Source organism: Bombina bombina, chromosome 6 (assembly GCF_027579735.1).
Source record: "Bombina bombina isolate aBomBom1 chromosome 6, aBomBom1.pri, whole genome shotgun sequence".
Taxonomy (NCBI): domain Eukaryota; kingdom Metazoa; phylum Chordata; class Amphibia; order Anura; family Bombinatoridae; genus Bombina; species Bombina bombina.
The window spans coordinates 888,457,781-888,484,715 of NC_069504.1; the positions used below are offsets into that span (position 1 = coordinate 888,457,781).

At 37.8% G+C, this 26,935-nt stretch overlaps 1 protein-coding gene across 1 annotated transcript in view; it reads left to right on the top strand.

Annotated features, from left to right (window-relative positions):
• ACADVL (acyl-CoA dehydrogenase very long chain) overlaps positions 1 to 26,935 on the top strand; it is a 184,179-nt gene that overhangs the window by 10,056 nt on the left and 147,188 nt on the right. Inside the window, exons 3-4 of the mRNA XM_053718432.1 lie at positions 7,945 to 8,016; positions 19,064 to 19,136. Coding sequence (XP_053574407.1) covers positions 7,945 to 8,016; positions 19,064 to 19,136 — 145 coding nt within the window. The remainder of the gene's footprint in view (positions 1 to 7,944; positions 8,017 to 19,063; positions 19,137 to 26,935) is intronic.

Genomic DNA, 26,935 nt, shown 5'->3' on the forward strand with positions numbered 1-26,935 from the left:
ACATCAGAGGAGAGAACCTATGAACGCTCCTCCGGACTGTAGCCCCTCCAGTGAACCAAATACTGTACGCAGCCCCTGGACATACGAGAGTCAATAATGCTGCTGACCTTATACTCCTCATGGTTGTCAACAAAAATAGGACGGGGCGAAGCAACACAGTGGTATACCGATTACAAACCAATGGTTTCAAGAGGGAGACATGAAAAAAATTGGAGATGCGCATTGCAGGAGGAAAGTCAAGAGCGTAGGCCACAGGATTGACCCGTCAGAGTATTCGAAAAGGACCAACATAACGGGGAGCCAGTTTATTGGAAGGCACACGAAGATTCAAGTTGCGGGAGGACAGCCAAACTCTCTCACCAACCTGGTAGGAAGGCGCGGGCAGACGCCTACGATCAGCCTGGAACTTTTGGTGCTGCATAGAACAATGAAGGCAATCCTGAATCTGCACCCACGTGGAACGGAGTTGCCGGAGATGCTCCTCCAAAGCCGGAATAACCTGAGACATGAATGAATCGGGCAACAAGGATGGTTGAAACCCATAATTCGCCATGAACAGGGATAACTTGGAGAAAGCATTAATAGCACTATTACGAGCAAACTCTGCCCAAGGTAACAGTTCAGACCAATTATTGTGGTGACCTGAGACATAGCAACGGAGAAACTGTTCCAGAGCTTGATTTGACCGTTCCACAGCCCCATTGGATTGAGGGTGATATGCAGAGGAGAAGGAAAGCTGGATTCCCATTTGAGCACAAAAGGAACACCAAAATCTGGAGACAAACTGGCTACCCCGGTCCGACACTATCTCCTTGGGTAACCTATGTAAACCTCCCGGGCAAATATTGAAGCAAGCTCATGAGTGGTAGGCAACTTCTTCAAGGGAATGCAATGTGAAATTTTTGAAAAACAGTCAACCACCATAAGGATAACAGTATTGCCATTGGAAACAGGGAGCTCGACAATGAAGTCCATGGAGAGATGTGTCCAAGGACGCTCACCATTAGGACCCACAGGGAGACGTCGAGGAGTCTTATTCTGTGCACAAACTGAGCAGGAGGCAACATACGCAGCAACATCAGAACGAAGAGCTGACCACCAGAATTGTCGAGTGATAGAACAAATCATTTGGTTCTTGCCTGGGTGATCTGCGGCTTTAGGATAGTGGTAAGTGTGCAAAGGTTTAGTTTGAAGATTCTCAGGAACAAAACACTTACACTAGGTTTCTCAGGAGGTGCATTGGTTTTTGCAGCCAGGATCTCCTCCCCCAAGGGAGAAGTCAAATTAGTACGTATGGTAACCAAAATATGGTCAGGAGGTATAACTGGAGTAGGTACAGACTCCTTGGACAGCGGCGAAAATTGTCGAGATAGGGCATCAGCCCTAACATTCTTACTACCAGGCAGGTAGGAGACCACATAATTAAACCGAGACAAAAATAGCACCCATCTGGCCTGTCGGGGCAACAAACGTTTTGCTTCAGATAGATAAGTTAAATTCTTGTGGTCAGTAAGAATGAACACTGGCACGGTAGTACCCTCGAGGATGCCTCCGTTCCTTGAGTGCCAAAATTATGGCCAGTAATTCCGTCACCAATTTCATAATTGCACTCAGCTTGAGACAATTTATTAGAGAAGAAACCACACGGATGCAAGGAACCGCCAGGCGTAGGACGTTGAGACAAGAGGGCACCTACTCCCAGTCTCAGACGTATCGACCTCAAGAACGAAAGGCAGGACAGGGTTAGGATGAGCCAGAACTGGAGCGGCAGCAAAGGCAGTCTTAAGACTATCAAAGGCCTTAATGGCAGGTGACCAATGGAGTGGATCATTCTCTTTATGGGTCATGTCTGTGACCAAAGGTTTCTCCTTTAGCGGTTCCGGGGACGAGGATAAACCACCCAAGGTCTGCCCCCGACAGGACCTTAGGTGTGAGCGTTTCCCGGCCGTGTAGGACAAGACTTCAAAAGGTGGCCCTGTAACCCACAATAAAGGCAGAGCCCCTCCCTCCTCCTAAAGACCCTCTCCGCCGCAGAGAGACGTGTGAATCCCAACTGCATCGGCTCAGCAGTACCTGGTGACTCGGAACTAGGTGGGAACGAACACGTAGGAGACAACGGAACAGGAGGATTTCGCAAGCGCTCCTTGAAAGAGGGCCTCTCACTTAGTCTGATGTCAATTAGGATAAAAAATGACACCAATGCCTCAATATATTCTGGTAAATCTCTGGCAGCAACTTTGTCTTTTATCGCATCAGAGAGCCCATGAAAGAAGGCGGCTACAAGGGCTTCATTATTCCAACCTACCTCTGCGGCAAGCGTAGGGAACTCAATGGCATACTGAGCCACAGATCTTGTACCTTGCTGAATGGACATGAGTCATTTAGCAGCAGAGGAGGAGCCTTCAAAAGGAGGCCACAAATTCAGGATAATTTGAAATCACAGGTTTATTGGTCTCCCAAAAGGGATTAGCCCAGGCAAGAGCTGTGTCAGATAGTAACGAGATGAGAAATCCCACCTTAGCTCTGTCAGAGGGAAACGCCTGAGGTAACATCTCAAAGTAAATGCCCGCCTGGTTCAAAAACCCTCTGAACTGATTAGGATCGCCTCCATATCGCTGAGGTAGAGGTGCAGAACCGGACATGCTCCTGGTAGGACTAGGTGCAGCAGCGGAAACAGGAGCAGCCATAACTTGCGGGACACTTTGGTCCAAATGTGCAGCGCGAGTCAGCAGGGTTTGCAGGGCTAGTGCAAATCGATCCAATCGGTGATCCTGTTCATCCATCCTGGAAATTATGGCAGGTAAAGGTGGATTATTAGCACCATCAGGGTTCATGGCCCTTGCGTAATGTCAGGGTGCCAGGAATCAGACTGAGATGAGAAGTGCAAAAATAATCACACCTTTATAGCAAAAAATAATAAAAAGTCCACAAGTCAAATAACAAGCCAGGAATCAAAACCAGAGCTGGTAGTCAGACGAGCCGAGTCAGGAGCCAAAGCGAATAGTCAGACGAGCCGGAATCAGGAACAAGGAGAACAGCAGAGTCGGGAACAAGCCAGGGATCAGGAACCAGGAGGGACGTCAGACAGCCAGGTAATACACAGGAGCTCTCACAAACAGGTCTGAGACAACGCAATGGCAAAGCATACTGAACAGAGGTCCTTTAAATAATAAGTGATGACATCACAATTCTGAGACCGCATCCTGTCTCACACGGATGATGTACACCAGTCTGGCCATAAAAGGAAGTGCAGGAAATGAGCCGCATCACACAGTATGCACCAGAGTCAGCAAGAGAGGTGAGTCAAATGACTGCCAGCAACAAAACAGGGAAAAAGCCCTGACAGCAGTGTAGTCAATTTTTAAATTACAATAATTAGTTAAGATTTTGTCAATTTATACTGTGCCAGCAAGACAAAAAATTGCATCATGCAATTATTCGCACAGTCCTAACTGCAATGTTTAACAATGCAGGATTTTTTTTTTTAAATCCCACACTCTTGCGATTTGAAAATCGCAAGGCAGAAAATCGTGATTAATTGCATCATGCAATTAATCGCACAGCCCTATCCTGAATGCGACAAGACAGCTAGTTGTTTTTGAACTATGTCACACAATACACTTACAATATGTCTGCCTCTGCCATATGCTCCAAATATGCAAATGTATGTTTTTTCCTGGAACAATATTCGCACATGGCAATGAGTGGCCTCACAATGTACACCTGTTTATATATTATAATTTTTTTTTTTTTTATATTTTTATTAAGGTTAAAGAATAAAAACAGTACAAGATTGCCTTATGTAAATCACATAATAGTAATCAACAAGGTCATTGTCATACATAGCTTTGCAAGATACATGGTTAAAGGACATGTATTGTAATACAAGTTGGCAATTAAATACATCCGTAATATAATATAGTCTTACTGTAATGCTGCATATATGGTAAAATAAAATACAAAACCAACCTCGGTTTTTCTTTATATGTAAAGATAAGTATCCCCTTTATGGATATTGACAAAGTATAGAATATCAACTCCCCTAATTACAAACATTGGCCATTCTTGGACCACCAGGAATATAAATCAAACAATAGTGGGGAAGGTTTGGGGAAGGAATATACAGGTATCTTATTTTGAGAGCAGTTGAAGAACCTGGACCATATATATAGCGTGAGAAAGGGGTCCCTAGGAGGATATAGAATATATCGCCCATTGTATCTCTGTTGAGAGGAATGCAAATGGATATTCATAGATCTTATATAAAGAAATTAACACTCTAGTAATCTGACAAAAATCTTTGTTCTTATTGAGATGCTTCATGATAAGCTAGGAGTATAAAGCCTGGGTATGATTGTAATATTAAGTCTGCTTTATTGCTGAACATCAGCTAGTCTCACATCCCTAAAGGTGAGCTATTTCATATTTATATATAATCCAGCAAGATTCAATGGTCAAGAGTTTCTTTGGCCAACTGAGGATTGCCTAATGATATATGAGAGCAGTTAAGCCTTATAATACTTCACTAACTAAACTTTTATCCTGTAGGGCAATTCTCTATCCTGAAGAGTACGGTCATGGTCCTGAAGCTAAGGGCCTCATTAAATATAGCTCAAAGCAAAGTATGAAGAGATCTTCATGTCTTTTTCTAGAGTATAGGGGAAAGTGTTAGTCCATTGTTATCGAGAAGGATAGATTTAGGGATTTTACCTGAAGCTAAGTCATATAAACAGTCGCTATATGATTTTGTAGTTTGGGTAAAAATATCTCTAGGTCAGGTTAGACAATCTTAACATTTAGAGGTCTGTAACACTTAAAGTGAATGTAAATTTTGATGTTTAAGTGCCCGGTTTTTAAAACTTTGATTAAAAACAGGGGCACTTTAATTCATCAAAATTTACATTTCACTCCTGTTGTGACAAAAAACTTACCTTTTAAACTTCACAGCAGCTGCTGCTTCCTCCGGTCTCACAAGCCATTTCTGATGTCAGAAATGATTGATAGGTCATCCTCCAATCACAGATTCCCCCCCGGGGGATTCAGTGTCTGATTCACTGCTGTGATTGGAGGAAGCCAGATACCTCATTTTAGACCCAGGAAGAGGCTTTGAAACAGGTGGAGGAAGCTGGAGCTGCTGTGAAGATTAAAAAGTAAGTTTATTTTCACAACAGGAGTGAAATGAAAATATTGATGAATTAAAGTGCCCCTGTTTTTAATCAAAGTTTTAAAAACCAGGCACTTTAGCATCAAAATTTACATTCACTTTAAGTCCCCTCTTTTCTCTAGAACTGTAGTGGCATAGGAATACAGTTAAAATAATATAGGTTTCATTCAGCATAAACATGGTGCTAACAGTGAGCATTTGTAATACCTAGCTAAGCTGCAAAATCTTGTGGGCTATAATACACATGTGAGGCAACATTCATACAGAAAATTAAAACAATTAGACCAAAGAACTAATAAACGGCTATGGAGCTAACATTAACAGGAATTGTCCTGTAACTATATGAACATTCATTCATGGCAATACAACACAGGGCTAAGAGCTTAGATCGGTTATTCCACACCACTAATGAATGACTATATTAGACAAGCTATAGCATAAACAGTTCTGAAAAGAAGGATTTAACCGATTCCTTGTGTGCAGTCTACCGGATAAGGGTATGGTGAACAGTCTGGATCGATGCCGAGACTGGGCCCAAACGGACAATCTCTCCTCTCAAATGCAGTACCTTTTTCTGTAAGTAATACAGAACCTCCGATCCATTATGTCCTCCCCTCATAACCTGTTGCTTATATAGTGAAATAAAAGTGGGCTTCCTTTGTTTGGAATTGCACCGCTTTGTAGATTTTTATCTCTGGATCCGCTTTAGCTAGTTCTGACTTCTTGAGGAGCAAGCCAATCTCGCCCCGGGGGCGCCTTCCCGTGACTCTACCAGCCGCTTCTGCCGGGTCTTCTGACAGCGGTGGGGTTAGGGTTCCCAAGGGCCCCTCTGCTTCCATTTCCCCTTCTTATTGCATTGATCCCTCCAAGTCCAGAGATTAGGGCTCTCAGTTGTCACAATTGCCACATGATCCCCCTCCGACTTCTCGAAATGAGTTTGATGTGTGAGGCATGTCGGTAGATTGCTATAATCATGTAAGGCCTCTGCAATGGGCTCCGGGTTTTTGTAAGAAATCTCCATCTGATCCTGAAGTGGATCCGCTGTTGGGGGACAATCGTATGTAGCCAATAGTATAAAATATAGCTTCAGTTCCATGAAATGATTGCTGATTAGCTGTAGGATGGCTTTTTCCCATTTGGTTACCGCATCCATAGTGAAATCAAGGGTTTCAACATGCCTGTAGTAGTTCTTCCTCTTCTAAGACCACTATGTATCCAGAATATCACTTAGGGCCCAAGCCAACAATGAACAGGTTCGTTAGAGAGTATCAACATACTCTATAACCCAGTTACCTGGGGGTGGGGAATTCTTGCGGCAGCCCAAGCCGCCCTGCAATGAAAACTAAAACGACAGTCTCCTGGGTTGTGTAGATCCACGTGGCTTTTCTTAACAGCATAGGCTAGGCTTGCAGTTGGATATGAGCTCCAAAATTCCACTGTTAGCATGCAGCTTATGTCTATTATCAGGCTAGCAGATTTGAAGAGATTACTAATAGGTAAATATATAAAAATCAGTCAAAAAAACAACTCTAAAGTCAGGAGCTTCACAGAGACGCGTCCTGCTGCTTCAGAAGTAGGCTCCACCCCTCACCTGTTAATTTTTTTGACACTTTGTGTGACTTAGCAGGTGCACATAATTCAAGTGTAAAGTTATCAGTGCCAATATCTTGTAGGATATCAGTCTTCTCACTATCAAGGTGGCGCTTAGTGAAGCCAATGGTTGTCATCAGATTATATTGTCACTGGATTAGGCAAGTTCTATGAACTTCCTGAGTAGACTAGTTAAGACTTGTTCGAGAACACATTATTACCTGTTTTTTTCATACAAAATGTTTATGTGGGTATGTATATAACTGCATTTTAGGTATACAACATTTTTTATTTAAATAAATAAAAAAACAAACATAAAAAAACAAACATATGTTTTTCCACACATGGGGGCCTATTTAACAAAGGTCTGTCGGACCTGATCCGACAGTGCGGATCAGGTCCGACAGACCTCGCTGAATGCGGAGAGCAATACGCTCTCCGTACTCAGCATTGCGCCAGCAGCTCTTGTGAGCTGCTGGGGCAACGCCGCCCCCTGCAGATTCATGGCCAATCGGCCGCCAGCAGGGGGGTGTCAATCAATCCAATCGTACAGGTTATGGAGCAGCATACTTGTCAATCAACCCGATCGTACAGGTTATGGAGCAGCATACTTGTCAGTCAACCCGATCGTAAAGGTTATGAAACAGCGGTCTTTAGGCTGCTGCTTCACAACTGGTGTTTCTGACGAGCCGGAGCTTGATAAATGGGCCCCTTGATGTAAGACTTTAGTGCTCTCCAAATACATTTTATAATCGTGTGGGGGCAGTGTAATACTATTATCTTTGTTAATAAATGTTACTTAATCCAAAACACACGTGATTTGCATAATTTAATATAAAATTATTCAATGACAATTTGTGTAACAAACATTAGAAAAAAATAATATGAAATAATCTTAGCATAATATTGGCTACACTTTAGCCGTGTGGTGTGCACTTTAAACAGGTCCTAAAGAGAACACTGGGCTTATTGGACTGTAGTTCTTATACTCCTGTCTATTATCTTAGTAACAAATATATACCTTTGTGATTCTGAGATCAAGCATCATTTAGTACGTTTTTAATATGATGTATGGGCCAAACTGTTAATCTTTATTTGTGTATTATACATTTGTATACGTGTCTATTGTGCACTTTGTGCCTGTTTATTTCTTATGCTGACATTGAGCCCTGCTATGTTTTTGTGTTTAGACCGTTCTAGGTAAAGATGCAGTGGCAGCAGCTTCACCCCGTGTGCAAGATGAACACCATTCAGCTACCCAGGTGTGTAAGATAAACTTGCTCAATGTTGTGAAAAATGCATAGTACGTGCGCTCACACACATACAAACACTCAGCTCTGATGACCCAGTGTCAATCTACTGTTGACATATTTTATACCCAGTTTGTGACATTGGTTACCAGTTTATTTACTATATGCCTCCACCTGAATTTCATGTACCTCCTACACTGTCTCTGGTAGCACCTGAGGGAACACTTTTTGGAAGGGATATGAAACCCATTTTTGTTTATTTCATAATTTAGATAGATCATGCAATTTTGAGCAAGTTTCTAATATACTCCTATTTATCATTTTATTTTCTTCATTATCTTGGTATCTTTATTTGAAAATACAAGAATATAAGCTTAGGAGCCAGCCCATTTTTTGGTTCAGCACCTGGGGTAGCGCTTGCTTGATTGGTTGCTACATTTAGACACCAATCAGCAAGCGCTACCCAGGTGCTGAATCAAAAATAGTCCGGCAGCCCAAATAAAGATACAAAGAAAATGAAGAAAAAATGATAATAGGAGTAAATTAGAAACTTGCTTAAAATTGCATTCTCTGTCTGAATCGTGAAAGTTTAATTTTGACTAGACTATCCCTTTAAAGGGAAATTTAAAGGACCAGTCAACACAGTAGATTGAGTTTTAAAATAAGTTCTTTGTTTTTTATATTATAGTTAAAGGACCAGTCAACACAGTAGATTTGCATAATCAACAAATGCAAGATAACAAGACAATGCAATAGCACTTAGTCTAAACTTCAAATGAGTAGTAGATTTTTTTTCTGACAATTTTAAGTTATCTTTTTCCACTCCCCCTGTACCATGTGACAGCCATCAGCCATTCACAAATGCATACACACTTATTCTTGCACATGCTCAGTAGGAGCTGGTGACTCAAAAAGTTTAAATATAAAAAGAATGTGCACGTTCTGTTAATGGAAGTAAATTGGAAAGTTATTTAAAATGGCATCTCTATCTGAATAATGAAAGTTTAAAGGGACACTCAAGTCAAAATTAAACTTCATGAATCAGATAGAGCATACAATTTTAAACAACTTTCCAATTTACTTCCATAAACAAAATGTGCACAATCTTTTTATATTTACACTTTTTGAGTCACCAACTCCTACTGAGCATGTGCAAGAATTCACAGCATATACGTATATGCATTTGTGATTGGCTGAAGGCTGTCACATGGTACAGGGGGAGTGGAAATAGACATAACTTTGCAATTTATTTAACAAAAATCTACCACTCATCTGAAGTTCAGACTAAGTGCTATTGCATTGTCTTCTTATCATGCATTTGTTAATTATGCAAATCTACAACGTTGACTGGTCCTTTAATTTTGATTGAGTGTCCCTTTAAACATTGTGAGGTTGTTACTCTAGTAGTTCCTATATATAATTGGCCCTAGTTGGCCTCAGCAGAGGAGATAACGGGCTTTTAACCCCTTAATGACCACAGCACTTTTCCATTTTCTGTCCGTTTGGGACCAAGGCTATTTTTACATTTTTGCGGTGTTTGTGTTTAGCTGTAATTTTCTTCTTACTCATTTACTGTACCCACACATATTATATACCGTTTTTCTCGCCATTAAACTAACTTTCTAAAAATACCATTATTTTCATCATATCTTATAATTTACTATAAAAAAAAATATAAAATATGAGGAAAAATTGAAAAAAACACACTTTTTCTAACTTTGACCCCCAAAATCTGTTACATATCTACAACCACCAAAAAACACCCATGCTAAATAGTTTCAAATTTTTGTCCTGAGTTTAGAAATACCCAATGTTTACATGTTCTTTGCTTTTTTTGCAAGTTATAGGGACATAAATACAAGTAGCACTTTGCTATTTCCAAACCACTTTTTTCCAAAATTAGCGCTAGTTACATTAGAACACTAATATCTTTCAGGAATCCGTGAATATCCCTTGACATGTATATATTTTTTTTTAGTAGACATCCCAAAGTATTGATCTAGGACAATTTTGGTATATTTCATACCACCATTTCACCGCCAAATGCGATCAAATACAAAAAATCGTTCACTTTTTCACAAATTTTTTCACAAACTTTTGGTTTCTCACTGAAATTATTTACAAACAACTTGTGCAATTATGGCATAAATGGTTGTAAATTCTTCTCTGGGATCCCCTTTGTTCAGAAATAGCAGACATATATGGCTTTGGCGTTGCTTTTTGGTAATTAGAGGGCCGCTAAATGCCACTGCGCACCACAAGTGTATTATGCCCAGCAGTTAAGGGGTTAATTAGGGAGCTTTTAGGGAGCTTGTAGGGTTAATTTTAGCTTTAGTGTAGTATAGTAGACAACCCCAAGTATTGATCTAGGCACATTTTGGTATATTTCATGCCACCATTTCACCGCCAAATGCGATCAAATTGAAAAAAAAGTTAAATTTTTCACAATTTTAGGTTTCTCACTGAAATAATTTACAAACAGCTTGTGCAATTATGGCACAAATGGTTGTAAATACTTGTCTGGGATCCCCTTTGTTCAGAAATAGCAGACATATATTACTTTGGCGTTGCTTTCTGGTAATTAGAAGGCCGCTAAATCCTGCTGCGCCTCACACGTGTATTATGGCTAGCAGTGAAGGGGTTAATTAGGGAGTTTGTAGGGAGCTTGCAGGGTTAATTTTAGCTTTAGTGTAGAGATCAGCCTCCCACCTGACACATCCCACCCCCTGATCCCTCCCAAACAGCTCCCTTCCCTCCCCCACCCCACAATTGTCCCCGCCATCTTAAGTACTGGCAGAAAGTCTGCCAGTACTAAAATAAAAGGGTTTTTAAAAAAAAAATAAAATTTTTTTTTAGCATATTTACATATGCTAGGGTGTAGGATCCCCCCCTTAGCCCCCAACCTCCCTGATCCCCCCCCAAAACCGCTCTCTAACCCTCCCCTCTGCCTCATTGGGGGCCATCTTGGGTACTGGCAGCTGTCTGCCAGTACCCAGTTTGCAAAAAAAAGTGCTTTTTTTATTTTTGTTTGGCTTTTTTCTGTAGTGTAGCTTCCCCCCCCCACACAGACAAACCCCCACCACCTTGCTGATCTTTTTTTTTTTTTTAAATATTTAGACATTTATAAATTTTTTATTAATACATTTTCTGTAGTGTAGCGGTTCCCACCCGCCCCCGCCCTCCCGTGCACACGCGCGCGTCCGTGCGCGCCCCCGCTCATCCCCGCCCCACGATCCCGCCCCCCCTGCACATAACCAGGGCCATCGATGACCGCCACCCGCCTCCCGGTCCGGCTCCCACCCACCAACGCAGGGAGCCACCGATCTCCGGTGCAGAGAGGGCCACAGAGCAGGATCGCTTCCAGCTGCTTTCCACACCGAGGACGTGCAGGGTACGTTCTCAGGCATTAACTGCCTTTTTTTTTGAGGACGTACCCTGCACGTCCTCGGTCGTTAAGGGGTTAAACATAGGGAAACTAAAACTTTATACTTTTTTTTTTTTTTTTTTTTTATCGTAATTTTTATTGAGGTTTGAAAGTAAGAACATAGCAGACATATAAAAATGAACCGTTCAGTATACATACCAAAATCCTATACATTTTACAGTTGGTAAAAGCACAGGCATATGCGATCATAAATGAAGTGTCTGTATATCTAAATTCAACCTTATAACCAGGCCTCTATTTTTTTTTATGAAACTAATACACAAATTCTTAAAGGGACACAAAAGTCAAAAATAAACTTTCATGATTTAGAGGGCATGCAGTTTTAAGAGACTTCCTAAATTACTTCTATTATCAAATTTTGCACCTTCTTTTTATATGCAAAAATAAATTAAATTGTCAAAACAAAATCTACTGCTTATTTGAAATTCAGAGTAAGTGCTATTGCATTTTCTTTTTATTATGCACTTGTTAATAATGGAATTCTGCTGTATTTAGCGGTCCTTTTACCATATCTAAGAAATAAACCAGTCCCTTGTGGCTAATCTTGGACCTTTAAGCTAATAATTATAGCAGTAAGGTGGTATAGATGTACTAGATTAGTAATAAGCTACAATGATAAACCTATTAATGTAGGGAAAAGATGCTGGTTTTGGAACAAAGATAGCAAAGCAAATGTGTATACTGACAGTACATCCAAAATCTCACTATTTTACATACAATTTGGTACAGTATTATTGAATCCAGTAAAATCAGCACCAATAAGATACTCTTAACAGTGCAATATTGTCACAACATAACATTCAGTGGGAGCAAACAGGTTTTTAAGGCAATACATCTACTATTATAAAACAGGACCCATATAATTGTAGCTTAGCTATATGTACAGTTAGACCTCCGTTTTTGTTACTACCTAAACCTAGAGAAACCACTGAGACTTCAATCCAGCCTTTTCGAGACTAGGAATTAGGAGGATGTTATACACTCTCTCTTTGACTCGAATATCACATCTTTATCTGATTCAGATCTTTCGCTGAGCTTAATCGGTAATATTAAAACTATATAGCCTATAGAGTGAACTACTTAAAGGAACATTATACATGATCCATTTATATAGCCTATACAGGTGTGTCTATATTATAGTTTTGCTTATTTTTAAATAACAATGCTCTGATTTTCAGACTCCTAACCAAGCCCCAAAGTTTTAGGAGAATACAGAGGTATACCTACTCCAGCTTGCTCCTGTTTGTTTAAAGAGTCTTTTCATATGCAGAGGAAGGGGGATGTCTGTTATTTCCCACTTAAAGTGGGTGTTCTAGTAACCTTTTAAACAGAGCTAAACTGGAAGCTTCTAAGTAAGTTTTTAAACAGTTTTATACTGGATTTTTATATCAGTATCTGTGCACATTATTCTTTATAGTAGTGTCTATTACATGCAGTTATATGAAAATTGGTGTATACTGTTCCTTTAAAGGTACATAATACTCATACTGCATCAGTTTTAAGTGATTTAGCATATAACTGTAAAAAGCTGACAGGAAAATATCACCTTAACATCTCTATGTAAAAAAGGAAGATATTTTACCACACAATATCCTCAGCTCGCCAGAGAAAGTCCTGTGTAAAAAGTTATACTTCAGCTGCTGTCCAACTGCAGGTAAAAATAAATAAAAATGAAGAAATTAACTGCAGCCAATCGGCAACTTTTTACTGTGATCTCATGAGATTTCATAGTAAATTTCCTTAAATCTTGTCCCAGGACAGGCATACTGATTTGCTGTTTAAAATCCTTTACAATGGGGTGTGAATACTTAGGACATTTTGAGGTAAAATATCTTTCTTTTTTACATAGAGATGTTCAGGTGACATTTTCTAGTCCGCTTTTTGCAGCTATGCTGCAGCACTTTCAAGTGTTTCAACATTTGGGTATCATGGCCCTTTAAGCAAAACTCTGCATACTGAATATTCTGGATACAGCAAAAACTCAACATTAAAGGTCCTCCCTAAAGATTTCTCCCAATATTTGCTGAGGCATGAACACCAATGAAAAACAAAACAAAAATAAGAAGGTAGACTGTCCCTCGTAAAGTTAAAGCAGGAACCACTTTCCCACATTGCAAAGCAAACAAGCTTTGCATCACAGCAATTTAAAAAAAGGAGGCCCACTATTGCTGTCACCTATGCAGTGGTCAATCAAAAGCCAAATAACAGATTGAGCAGTCCCTGTAAATCAACCACACAAGTGCAAATAGAATGTCTGCATCCTTACATCTGAATATGACGTACCCCATAACCCAAAATAATATACTAACATAGGAAGAACTACCACCAACGTTAAAGGGACATTCAAGTCAAAATTAAACTTTCATGGTACAGATAGAGAATGCAATTTTAAGCAACTTTCCAATCAACGTTCATTAACAAAATGTGAACAGTCTTTATATATTTACACTTTTTTTGTGTTACCAGCTCCTACTGAGCATGTGCAAGAATTCACATAATATACATGTATGCATTTGTGATTGGCTAATGGCTGTCACATGATCCAGTGGTAGTGGAAAAAGACATAACTTTGAAATTTTTTAGAAAAAAATCTACTACTCCTTTGAAGTTAAGAATAAGTGCTATTGTCCATTGAAGGGAAGCAGGACTGGACATTGTTTATCGTATCCAATGACTTTGCCCTAAGATCTTTTGACCCATATTACTTTATAAATGGCCGACACCATTGATCCCTGCTTCCTAACTATAACGTGTACAAGGCAATGGCATGTGGAGCATACAGGCCAACTTACACTCTGCAGGCTAAGCTGGACTTCCAGCGGCCTGTGGTCTCCAGGCCACGGACAGAGCAATCTCCTTCTACAGAATTCAGCTGGATAAAAGCCGATCAAAATGGTATGGGTTAATTATGATAAGAGTACCGGGACTGCCTCACTTCAATAAATATAACCACACTAGTCCTAAGGACAGCTATTTTTACTAATCCCCAGCGATTACAACCATTACAGAAATTAATCCGAAAAGTGATTCCTTGCTTAATGTGCCTTTTAGTGCCTCGGGCGTAGAGATAGACCATTGGACTATCGATTTCATGAAGATAAAGTTTCTGAGTCCTAGTCGATGTCCGAAAACTGCTTACACCGCTAACAAATTGCTATAACTGTGAGGACTGTAAATAAGTGCACTCATAATTTGCTAAATAAACCCCTATAACATAATAGTTTAAAAATCCTATACCTGCTATGTGACAAAGCCAAACTTCTATGTACATTTATATACTTATTGCATTTGTTGGTTATTAAAGGGACACTGAACCCAAAATTTTTCTTTCGTGATTCAAATAGAGCATGCAATTTTAAGCAACTTTCTAATTTACTCCTATTATCAATGTTTCTTCGTTCTCTTGCTATCTTTATACAAAAAAAGAAGGCATCTAAGCTTTTTCTCTTGGTTCAGCTCTCTGGACAGCAGTATTCGATTGTCCTTGCTGATCCACCAATCGGCAAGGACAACCTAGGTTGTTCACCAAAAATGGGCCGGCATCTCAACTTAATTCTTGCATTTCAAATAAAGATACCAAGAGAATAAGGAACATTTGACAATAGGAGTAAATTACAAAGTTGCTTAAAATTTCATGCTCTATCTGAATCACAAAAGAAAAAATTTGGGTTCAGTGTCCCTTTAAGCTAACTCCACTCAGGGCTAGGATCTTATCATTTCTTGTCTCCCCCTAAGAGGCCTATACCCAGCAGGTTACATTTTACTTATGTTAGTTTAGAATATAGTTAGTTTATACCTACTACTGATATGTTGATATAATATATCTAAGTTACTAACCACATGCTTAATGTTTTTACCTAGGGCTCTTGTTACCCCACTATTTAATATATCCATCTGAGTTACCTATTTCCCAGCAGGCATCATAATACCTAAGATAGCTTTAAATATAACCTATACTGACCACTGCTATGGTGACCTAATATTCTCAAGGTATTATCCATATGCTTCAAGTTTGTAAATGTACTTATATTATATGTAGATAGTGTCTTAATTAAGTTTCTAGAAGTGATAGGTCTTAATGAGTATCACAATGCTAACATATATGAACTGTTAGGCCAGTGAGTAGGCACAAAATAAACACATTATCAACCTCACAATATATTTAATACAATTGGTAAGCCTACATCATGTTAGTGGAGAATACAGCCAGCTCCCAGAAGTGGTAGATAGTTGTCGGGCCCAGTGGTAGCCCACGAGAGCTGAAATATACTCAAGGTCCTAACTACACATAGAAGCAATGCTCAGTGTACCAGCTATAGACTTATGCGCACAATATTTCCAATTAAAGAGAGTTGCATCAGTCAACAATGATCTATATTTATAAGTATTACTTATTGCTGCGCTACCTGCGGCCAAGGTGGCACGTCCTTAGTCTTTAATATCCAGAGATAACCTGTACTATGGACTATAAGCAGTTACCTATAGACTGACATATGCACAGAGTTCTTTATTGTCACAATAACCTAGAGCTTGAATGTACAGAGTTATAGCAGTCACATGTCTTACTATACATACCTAAATACCTGATTATTTGGTAGATATTTTTACATGCCCTTTACGGTACATTACTCTTTCTTTAAGAGTCACTTACATTATACTGTATAGCAAACAATACGACTAGGTTGATTACCAAGGTTAACAAGATGGTTCCCCTTAACAATGTATATACTAGCAATAACCAGCTGTTATATTGTACTCTAGTGGAGGCTCCATTTTTTCCCCACAATGTTTATATTTGACTATGCTTATATTACAGTATAGACAGAAAATGAAGTTATTCAGTTGAGATCCAAAAGTGGTCTCCTTAGTTGGTACTTACCTCCAAATAACCTGTTCACCTAGATTGGGGGTCCAAAAGTGGCCTCATTTATCATTTTGGAGGTATATAGCACATTTGGTATACTATCTACAGTACATATTGTGCCCTTTTCTTTTTACCTCTTTCGAGAATGCATATCACCAACCTACAATATTATGTCTTGTCTTGTCTGTATTCCAATATTCTTATTGTGTTATTTTATTATATATTCCATGTATGCCTTATTTTAAACCTTAAATACAAATTATTATAAAAAAAAGAATAAGTGCTATTTTATTGTCTTTTTAATCGTGCATTTGTTGATTATGCAATTCTGCTGTATTTACTGATACCTTACTCGAGTAGCAATGTAAGCTGCTAACAAAAATGAATGGGAAACCAATATCAGGGCTTTTCTCAAGCCTGCCATTATCATGTTTTCTGTAGAATAAATAATAAACATTAAACATATTAGTTCCATATAAATCAAAGCAGGCCTTTAATATGTCATTAGAATGGCAGTGAGCTGCCCAAAGTCCAGACTTTAATTCCCAATTCCCCTTCTACCGAGAGAGATCACTGTAGCTAGTAGAAGTGGCAGCTCCATAGTGGTCGCTTTATATAAGGTAGGATTTCAGTATGCAAACCTCAAAATCAAACCGCAGGGTCCTGCATTTTGCCTGTTTCCAAATAGTGCCATTTTACCATGTACATAAATGTAGAGCAGGAAACTTGGACTACTCGGTAGTACCTTTATATTCACTATCCACTTAGACGACGGATCTATTTCAATGCACGATCCGGGATGATGGACATTTCTAGTGATGGCCAAACATTTTAGAAGTACTATGATTTGTAGATAGTTTTTTTATCTAAGTATTTTTAAATTTCTCAGTAAAAGAGGTAGGAATTAATAGTTGACTGTCCTGTGAGGTATTCCTTATTGCTGTAAATTCCTTTTTCTTTTTTCTTCATTGCGGGTGAAGTGTTAAAGGGACATCCTACACCTTAGTCATCTTAAAGTCTTACTTTAGTCATCTCTGCAAATAGCCTTCTGCACTCTTTTTATAACATGCAGCAGGAACAGTAAAAAAGTTATTTTAAAATGAATAGCGTTTCTGGCCAGTTTAAAATGGCAGCCAATCTCAGCCCACTGATGATGTCACGATCTGGGCTGCATCAAGGCACTCTGCTGAATTGCATTGAAAGTCTGTTGAATCCAACTAGTGAGTCTCTTGTGATTAGAAGCCATATGCAGCCCAGATCATGATGTCATCAGTGGGCTGAGCTTGGCAGGCATTTCAAACTGGCCAGAAACAATATTCATTTTTTTAAAATAACTTTTTTTTTACTGTTCCTGCTGCATGATATAAGCAGGAGGCTCTTTGCAGCTTAAAGGGTCAGTCAACACCAGAATTTTTTATTTTTATAAAAGATAGATAATCCATTTTATTACCCATTCCTTAGTTTTGCATAAACACAGTTATATTAATTAATTTTTTACCTCTGATTAAATTGTATCTAAGCCTCTGCAAACTTCCCCCTTATTTCAGTTATTTTGACAGACTTGCATTGTAGTCCATCAGTGCTGGCTCCTAGGCTCCATGTGCGTGAGCAGTGTTCTCTATATATGACACACATGAACTGAAACTAGTGGTGAAAACTGTCAAAATGCTTTCAGAATAGAGGTGGCCTTCAAGGTCTAAGAAATTTACAAATGAACCTCCTAGGTTTAGCTTTCAAATAAGAATATCAAGAGAACAAAGCAAATTTGGTGCTAAAAGTAAATTAGAAAATTGTTTAAAATTACATGCCCTATCTGAATCATGAAAGTTTATTTTGGACTAGACTGTCCCTTTAATCTAAGGTAAGATTTTAAGATGACAAAGGTGTAGACTGTCCATTTAATCAGTTTGTATAAACTCCACCTCATGCCTGATGAAGAATAAAATATTAAAACATTACAGTTTTGTTTTATTTTGGGTGGAAAAATAGGATGTTTACAATGTTACTCTTGCCTTTTTGCTGCTAGAAGTCAAAAGGACAAATATGAACAAATATGGTTTTGGTGATTGCTTATGTTGTGAGCAAAGAAAATATACATATAATGATAGAACAAACTTTTTTTTTTTTCTTTGCTTTTTTTTAGAAGCCAGTTTACTAAAACCTGCCAGAGCAGTTCCAAAACCCTTTAGGTGCTATAAAGCATGTGAAGACAGATGTTTGAGCGCCCTGTCTGTAGTGCATTGTGAATGCCATGACTTAGAGTTGTCAGATGTATGATGACCAGTGTTTCTCAACTCCAGTCCAGTCCGGTACCCCTATCAGACCAGATTTTCATGATAGCTTAACTAGAGCACAGCTGATGATTGAGAGCAGGATAATACCCATGATAATTGATCAGGTGATTTTTTTTTTCACCTGTGCTCTAGTTAAGATATCATGAAAATCTGGTCTGTTTGGGGTAATTGAGGACTGGAATTGAGCAACAGAGATGTAGACTCTTGATATATGTTCAATGGACTGTTTGTAAGACCTTGAAGGAAGCCATAACACATAATTTCAGTATAACGGAGGATTTTTTTCTACATCCTAGGGAAAAGTATTGCCTTATCTTCACCATGTAGTTTTTTTTTTTGTCTGCCCTTTTTTTTGTTTCTTTCTTTTTTCCATGCTTGTAGATTTTTTTTTATTTTGCTTTACTTTCTTCTGCATGTACTCTTCAGCCGCCATCTCATATCACTTTTTTTTTCTAGGAGTCACGTTCTTTTGCGGTTGGAATGTTTAATGGTCAGCTGCACACAGAACAAGTTTTTCCTTATCCATCAGGTAAGACGTCTTAACAGGGAATGAATGAGGTTGTGTGATGCGGGGATCATTTCTACAAATAAAGAACATGCTAGAAATATGGTTGTAAACCCATTAGAACCAAGTAGAAAACGGCCATATTACTTTGTCCTCTCATAAATGTCTCTTGTTTCTGCATAGTTCCCTTTTTTCTATCTAAAATAGCATTAGGACTATACAAAGTTCATCTTAGTCCCAATGTTATTCTAGCGTTTATCAATTCAGCAAAGACTTGAATAAATGTCTTTTGTAAAATTATTTTTCATTGCAATGCCCTGTAGAATGTCACTGTAAAAAAAAAAAAAAAGTTTGTAAAACCTTTAGAATTTTCTGCTTTAGTTTGACTTAAACTGTGTATCTAAAAACTAAAAGATACACATAATTTGATTAAAGGGACATAATACTCATATGCTAAATCACTTGAAAGTGATGCACCATAACTGTAAAAAGCTGACAGGAAAATATCACCTGAGCATCTCTATGTAAAAAAGGAAGATATTTTACCTCACAATTTCATCAGCTCAACAGAGTAAGTTCTGTGTAAAAAGTTATACTTCAGCTGCTTTCCAGCTGCAGGTAAAAAAAATAATAAATTAACAGCAGTCAATCAGCATCAGCAGTACGGATGTCATGAACTTTTTTTTTCTTGTGATCTCATGAAATTTCACTTAACTCTAGTGAGATTTCATAGTAAACTTCCTTAAACTGAATAGGGCATGAGGCTCACTCCCTTGCTGGTCCCGGGACTGGCATACTGATTTGCTGCTTAAAGTCCTTTACATAGAGATGTTCAGGTGATATTTTCTAGTCCTGTAGTTTTTACAGCTATGCTGCATCACTTTCAAGTGTTTCAACATTTTGGTATCATGGCCCTTTTAAGCAAATATTTTCATGTCTTTTATAGAAAACATTGATCAAAAAATTCAGTATGTTTTTATTGGGTAAAAAAATGGGCCTTCAAGCTTTACCAGCTCTAATATGGAGGTAAATTCGGATTATCCTAAGTTATGAAGGTATAATCTAGATTTTATTAAAGACACAGAGACGAGTATTTTGCTTATCTTTCCTTTACTATTAAATGCAGTCATTAAAAGTACATATACAAATACAAGAAACTGTCATATTTGAAAAGAGACAGTTAAAACAAAGAAATATCAGTGACCAATAACAAAGGAGAACTGATTAGACCAGAACAAAGTAACCAATCAGATTCAAAATGTGTACTATAAACTGTCCAACATATACTAACACATCCTCTTTCTTGTCAACTGATGAAGAAAACATAAAATCCATCAAATAACAATAAATCCAACTGAAAAGGCAAACAAGAAGATTGAAGAGCAGGATCTTGAAAAGGAGAGACGTCCGTGCCGAATTTATCAACTTGATAGAAGAATTAGAAGATCTACTGGAATTCTGTAACCATTGAAGAAAACTTGCTTGAAGATTCGATTTATCACATAGATGAGAGGGAACAAAACCATCCAGCAGAATATCCATATTATTGATTGATAACTAAAAACAAATGTAAAAAGATTAATAATATCATCATAAAATAAGGGAGGGACAAAATGAAAATATATATACCATAAAGAGGAGGGAAAATACTCGTCTCTGTGTCTTTAATAAAATCTAGATTATACCTTCATAACTTAGGATAATCCGAATTTTATTACAAGACCAGAGACTCATATTTTGCTAGTTTAAAGCAACTAACAAAATAAACTAAGCGAGGCGTGTTCAATGGGTTTAAAATAAAATTGTTTAAAAATAGAATCTGAAGACCAGTCAGCTGCATCCAAAATTTGCTGAAGGGTAGCAGCTTTCAAAAATGCTTTAGAAGCGGCTGATCCTCTGACAGAGTGAGCAGAAAAAGAACAATCAATACTTGCCTCACTCATAACCCATTTAACCCACCTAGCTATAGATGTAGAACAGATAGGATCATGAGGAGGAACAAAAGACAACAAAAGTTGGTTAGAAGAAGAAGAACGAAAAGAAACAGTTCTACGTTCATACTCTTTAAGACATAAAACCACACATAAGAGAGGTTCAGAAGGTAAGTAAGGATAAAAAATAGAAGTTGAAAAAGATTTAGTTCTTTTAGAAATAAAGAAAGTAACACCTTCAGGAGTAAAACGTTTAGAGTTAAAGTCTAAAGCTCTGACATCAGAGACTCTACGAAAAGAAATTAAGCATAAAAGAGTAGCTAACTTAGTAGAAAGTTGTTTCAAAGATAAACATTCGTTAGAAGGCCAAGACTTAAAAAGAGCAAATATAAGATCAACATCCCAAAAGGAAGAATATTTTGGAGCTGGAGGTCTCTTTAATTTTATTGCTTTCATTAACTTACAAATTAAAGGGTGTTGACCTACTGGAAAATTATTAACAAAAGAATGTTTAGCAGAAATAGCGGATCTGGAAACATTAATAGTTCTATAAGCTAAACCTGAATCGAAAAGAGAAGTAAGAAAGTTAATTATAAAAGCTATATCAACTGAAAGGGGATCCAAACGTCTTTCCAAGCACCAGCTAGACCATCTGGTCCATGCGGAAAAATAGCATTTTTTGGTCCCGGTGGGCCAAGGAGTCTTGAAGGAGTTCTTTAGCTTGTTGTGATAAGCCTTGGAGAGATGAAGATTGCCCGATATTGACCAAGCAATAAGACGAAGAGATCCTTGAATGATGAGATCGTGAGGATGACCTTCTGGATCTGACAATAGAAGAGGAAAAAGAGGAAGAAGAACAGGATGGTTTACAGATAGTTCTAGAAGAGATGGGTACCAAGCTTGAGACGGCCAGAGGGGAGTGATTAGGAGAATTGAAAGGAGATCTCGACGAACTACCGAAATGGTTCTCTGAATCATCGAGAATGGGGGAAACGCGTATGCTACTTGAAGAGGCCAAGGGTGAAGAAATGCATCGATCGCTAGAGCATCCGGATCTGGACGCCAACTGAAATATGGACGCATCTGAAAATTCAGTCTCGAGGCAAACAGATCCATCGAAAAGGGACCTCTGACAGAGTGGAGCGAATGAAAAACTTGATGGTGAAGCTTCCAATCGCTGGAATCTGTCAGATAACGGGAACCCCAATCCGCTGCTACATTGGATAAACCTGGGATATATTCTGCTTTGACTGAAATATTTCTGTCCAAGCAAAGATGAATGAAATCTTTCGTAATAATCGATAAATCCCTTGATTTTGTACCACCGAGACGATTTAAATAACGAACTGCAGAAATATTGTCCATTTTGAGTAAAATGGACACAGGAAAATAATTTTTTACAAAACTTTTGACTGCAAAAGAGCCTGCCAAAAGTTCTAAGCAGTTGATATGAAAACGTTTTTCCTCTAAAGACCATTTTCCTCCCGTGATAGAGGGACCACATCGAGCACCCCAACCCGAACGACTGGCATCGGATTCTATCACAAGATCCGGAGTTTTCCCAAAAATGGCTCTCCCGTTCCAAGCTTCTATATGGGTGAGCCACCAAGATAGTTCTTCTTTGGCTTCTGAAGAAAGAGGGATTAGGTGTGAATAAGAAAGACCTTTCTGAAGATGGGAAATTTTTAATTGTTGAAGTTCCCTGTAATGAAGAGGAGCAGATAGCCTGAATAGAGGATGAGAGTAACCCCACTATTCTGGCTATAGTCCTGATGGGAACCAAAGATAAAGAAAGAGTTTTTGAAATCTCTTTCTTGATATTCACAACTTTTTCCCTGGGAAGACTGAGAGTAGATTGTAAAGTATCTATTTGAAAACCTAAAAAGGTTAGAGATTTGGTTGGAGAAAGAACCGATTTGTCTTTGTTGACTATGAAACCCAAATTTTCTAAAATATATAAAGTAAGATTGAGTTGAGATTTTAGAATGACAGAGTCCTGATTCATAATCAAGATATCGTCTAGATAAATGATGAGACGAACTCCTCGAAGACGAAGCCAAGTAACGATAGGTTTCATCAATTTGGTGAAAATCCAAGGAGCTGAAGATAAACCGAAAGGCATACAAGTGAAACTCCAAGTTTTCCCTTCCCAAACAAAAGTCAGGAATTTTCTGTGAAGTTGAGCTACCGGAACTGTTAAATAAGCATCTGTCAAATCTAATCTGATTAGAAAATCGTTGTCTAAAAGGCAATCTCTTAACAGATGAATACCTTCCATCTTGAAATGTTGATAAACAACGAAAGAATTTAAGGTTCTTAAGTTTATTACTGGACGAAATTGGCCGTTTTTCTTTTTTACAAGAAACAGATTGCTTAGAAAACAATTTTGAGGGTTTGAAACCAGTTCTATAGCTTGTTTGATAGAAGACTTGAAACTTCGTTTTGAACCAAAATCCTGTCTGAATTTGAAAACTTTATTGGGATAGGAAGAGAATTCTGGACAGGAGGAGAAATAAAATCTATAAAAAGACCTGAAACGGTGTGAAGAACCGATTGATCTGTAGTAATCAGATTCCAATTGTGAGCAAACAGGGATAATCTGCCTCCTATTATGTTTTGGGAAGAAACCTGAAAAGGAAGAAAAGAAAAATTTACCTTGTGAAGCACGGGATCTTTGTCTTGAACGTTGGATTCTGGGATTCCAAAATCTTCCTCTTGATGCGAAAAAACCAGTGGACATTTGGTTTTGATACTGTCTTTGTTGTTGATATTGTTGGTTTGTGAATTGAGACCTATTAGGGTATGAGGCCCGGCCGGGAAAGCGGCCTCTGCCTTTCCCAGCCTGATCGGAGAAACGTTCTTGATAGAAAATCTTCTTCATGGAAGTTCTCACTTTATTTAAATTAGAAAAAGTGTTCACATAACTGTTAAGTTCCTTAATGAATGTGTCACCAAATAACAGACCTTTAGTGTCCGGGTGAATCTCATTAACTGCGAAATCACACACTCTGGGATCAATTCTTCTCAACAAATTACGTCTGCGCTCTGTATACATAGCAGAGTTAGCATTACCTAAAAAGGTAAGCATTCTCTGCAACCATTCCCTTACAATGATAGGGTCTAAAAGGGTATTATCATAAACTGCCTGTTCAGATAGATCGAATAATTTAGATAGGGGCCCAATAGTGTCAAGCATTTTATCCTGACATATCTTCCAAGCCCTATCCATGCCTTTTTTAATCTTAAAGCCAGGAGAACCTATGAATTTCAGAATTTTTGGGTCCACCTCTGGAGTGCAACAAGCATTATTCGGTAAAATGGGTCTGGGACACTCAGCCTTCATCTTATTACGAGAATCTCTTTTAAGTGGTTGACGAAGCTGGTAATCTATGAAATCAGCAATGTCAGAAGAAGGGCACCATTCCGCAGATCTCGGATGGTGCAAATCATCTGCATTGAATCTAGGATTTCCTAAACAATCATAAAATTTTATTTTATTAGATTCAATATGTTTAGACTTTTTTAGGTGTTTTTTAAATTTTTTGATTTTCGGAGAATCATCTGAGGAAGAGTGAGAAACATAATCCTCAGATATAACTGAATCTAATGAAGAATCAGAATTCACTTCTGTCTCAGAAACCATATCAGAATTATCTTTATTGGCCAAAGCCTCTCCCATCAGTAACCTCTTGGGAGTAGAGGAAAAAGCAGGTGTTTTCCTTCCTTTCCTGCAAGGAACAGAAACATTTGAAGCCATTTGGCGAGACTTTTTAACTAGTTTCTTACTAGTTTTAACTGCACTAGAAACAGTTCTTTTCCTTTTTAAAGTTTTCTTTGAATTTGAATTGTAAATCATCAAAGAAATTTTTTCAAGCATGGAGTTCATAGAGACATCTATCATCTTTTGAATACCTTCTGGATTGAGAGAAGGATTCAATTCTGAAGTCTGAGACATAATAAATTTTTTTATATTTTTTCTAAAATAACTAACTAAAATATAAATAAATAAATTTAATCTGAAATATAATAACTAAACTATTAATAACAGTAATTATTAAAGAGAATTGCCCCAAAGAGTGTGATCAATTTAATAAAAGTATGACAAAAAATTTATACTAAATATTGTATATTTAAAATATTGTTAGTAGAATAAATTACTATCACCAGTAGATGGCGATGAGACACTTTGTAGTGAGAATTGAGCAGAAACACTAAGAAATTATTTTCCTCTGGGATCGCAACAAAGTTGCAACCATCCCCGGCAAAGGAACAAGCTGTTAGGTGAAGAGAAAGGGCGGGAACAAGCGTAAGTACGCAACAACAAGGTGACGATGCAGCGCGCATGCGCAGAAAAGAAGAAGAAGCTAAGATGGCGAACGGAGAGCAAGCTTAGCGAAAATAGAAAACGGAGGTAACAAACAGATTGAAAACAATAAAGTATACAAGCGAAATTAGAAAAACCAAAAAATTAATAAATAACCAACGAAAAGTTTATTAATAAACGAGGAAAAGGGGAAATAGAAAATAACCCACAGATATAAATAAGAATAATAAGAATAAATGACAATAAGAGATAAAGAAAATAACAAAAGGTTTAAAACTGAAATACAACCAAAAAGCAACTATTATAAGAAATAATGCACACTATACTTATCTCATACTGCAGCAGTAAAAGAAAGAGGATGTGTTAGTATATGTTGGACAGTTTATAGTACACATTTTGAATCTGATTGGTTACTTTGTTCTGGTCTAATCAGTTCTCCTTTGTTATTGGTCACTGATATTTCTTTGTTTTAACTGTCTCTTTTCAAATATGACAGTTTCTTGTATTTGTATATGTACTTTTAATGACTGCATTTAATAGTAAAGGAAAGATAAGCAAAATATGAGTCTCTGGTCTTGTAATAAAATTGTGGTTTGATATTCCAGTCAATGGTCAGGTGTGAGTTTGAGGTAATTTCCTCTTAAAATAAATAGAATCTTCAGTTTCCATCAGTATCTGTTCTTGAGTAGATTTATAAATTAAGGAGTAAATCATACTATGGCAAAAAGAGATGTGAGGATGCAAAGCTTATAAGATTCAGGAGCTTGAAACATTGCACAGCCAGGCAGATGGCATACAGATAAAGCACAGTCTACACCACTATTACCCTAAAATTGCTCATAGCGATAGGCATTTAATATACCAGGGGCTTCCATATAAGGACTAATGATCTGAAGGCATCCCTGGAATTGGCTTTAATTGTTCATTTAATAGGAGAGGTAACTATGGAAAAGTGCCAAGGTGATAAACCGTACTTTCCAAAAAGAACATTGTCTTCCATGTCAAGTTTGCCAAAAATTACTTATGATTCATACAGCTCTAACGGAAATGTGTTCTACAGATCAGACAAAGTGAGAAATGTTATTTGGCTTTGCAGCTTCCATACAGCTTGCAGTGATTGAGAGACCAGTGTAGGTGTAATACAGCACATCAGATACTTCCAAAAGGAAATCTTCAGCCTAATGACTAAAGCGGAACTTCTTGCTTTGGCATGATATGAAGGCTTGTAGATTTGTGCAAGTAATCCCATAATACAAAATGCTTGAAGTGGTTATGTATAAAGGAATAGAAAAAAAATAATTTAAGCCAATATACTGGATTAATTAACAAGTCCATGAAAAGTTTGTTTGAGTCAACTGTTGCTTAAAATGAGTTGCCACCAATTGCTTTTTCCAACAAAGATAGCAAATGATGGATCAGTTGTTCATAAAAAAAAACTCCAGATTCTTTTTTTTTTTTTTTTAGTTATTCAGACTTAGAAGAAGGCTAAATCAGATTTTAGGTAAAATTACTTCAAAAATAAAATAATTCTAAAGTGTTTACAAACCTTTTATCATTACTGTAGCTTT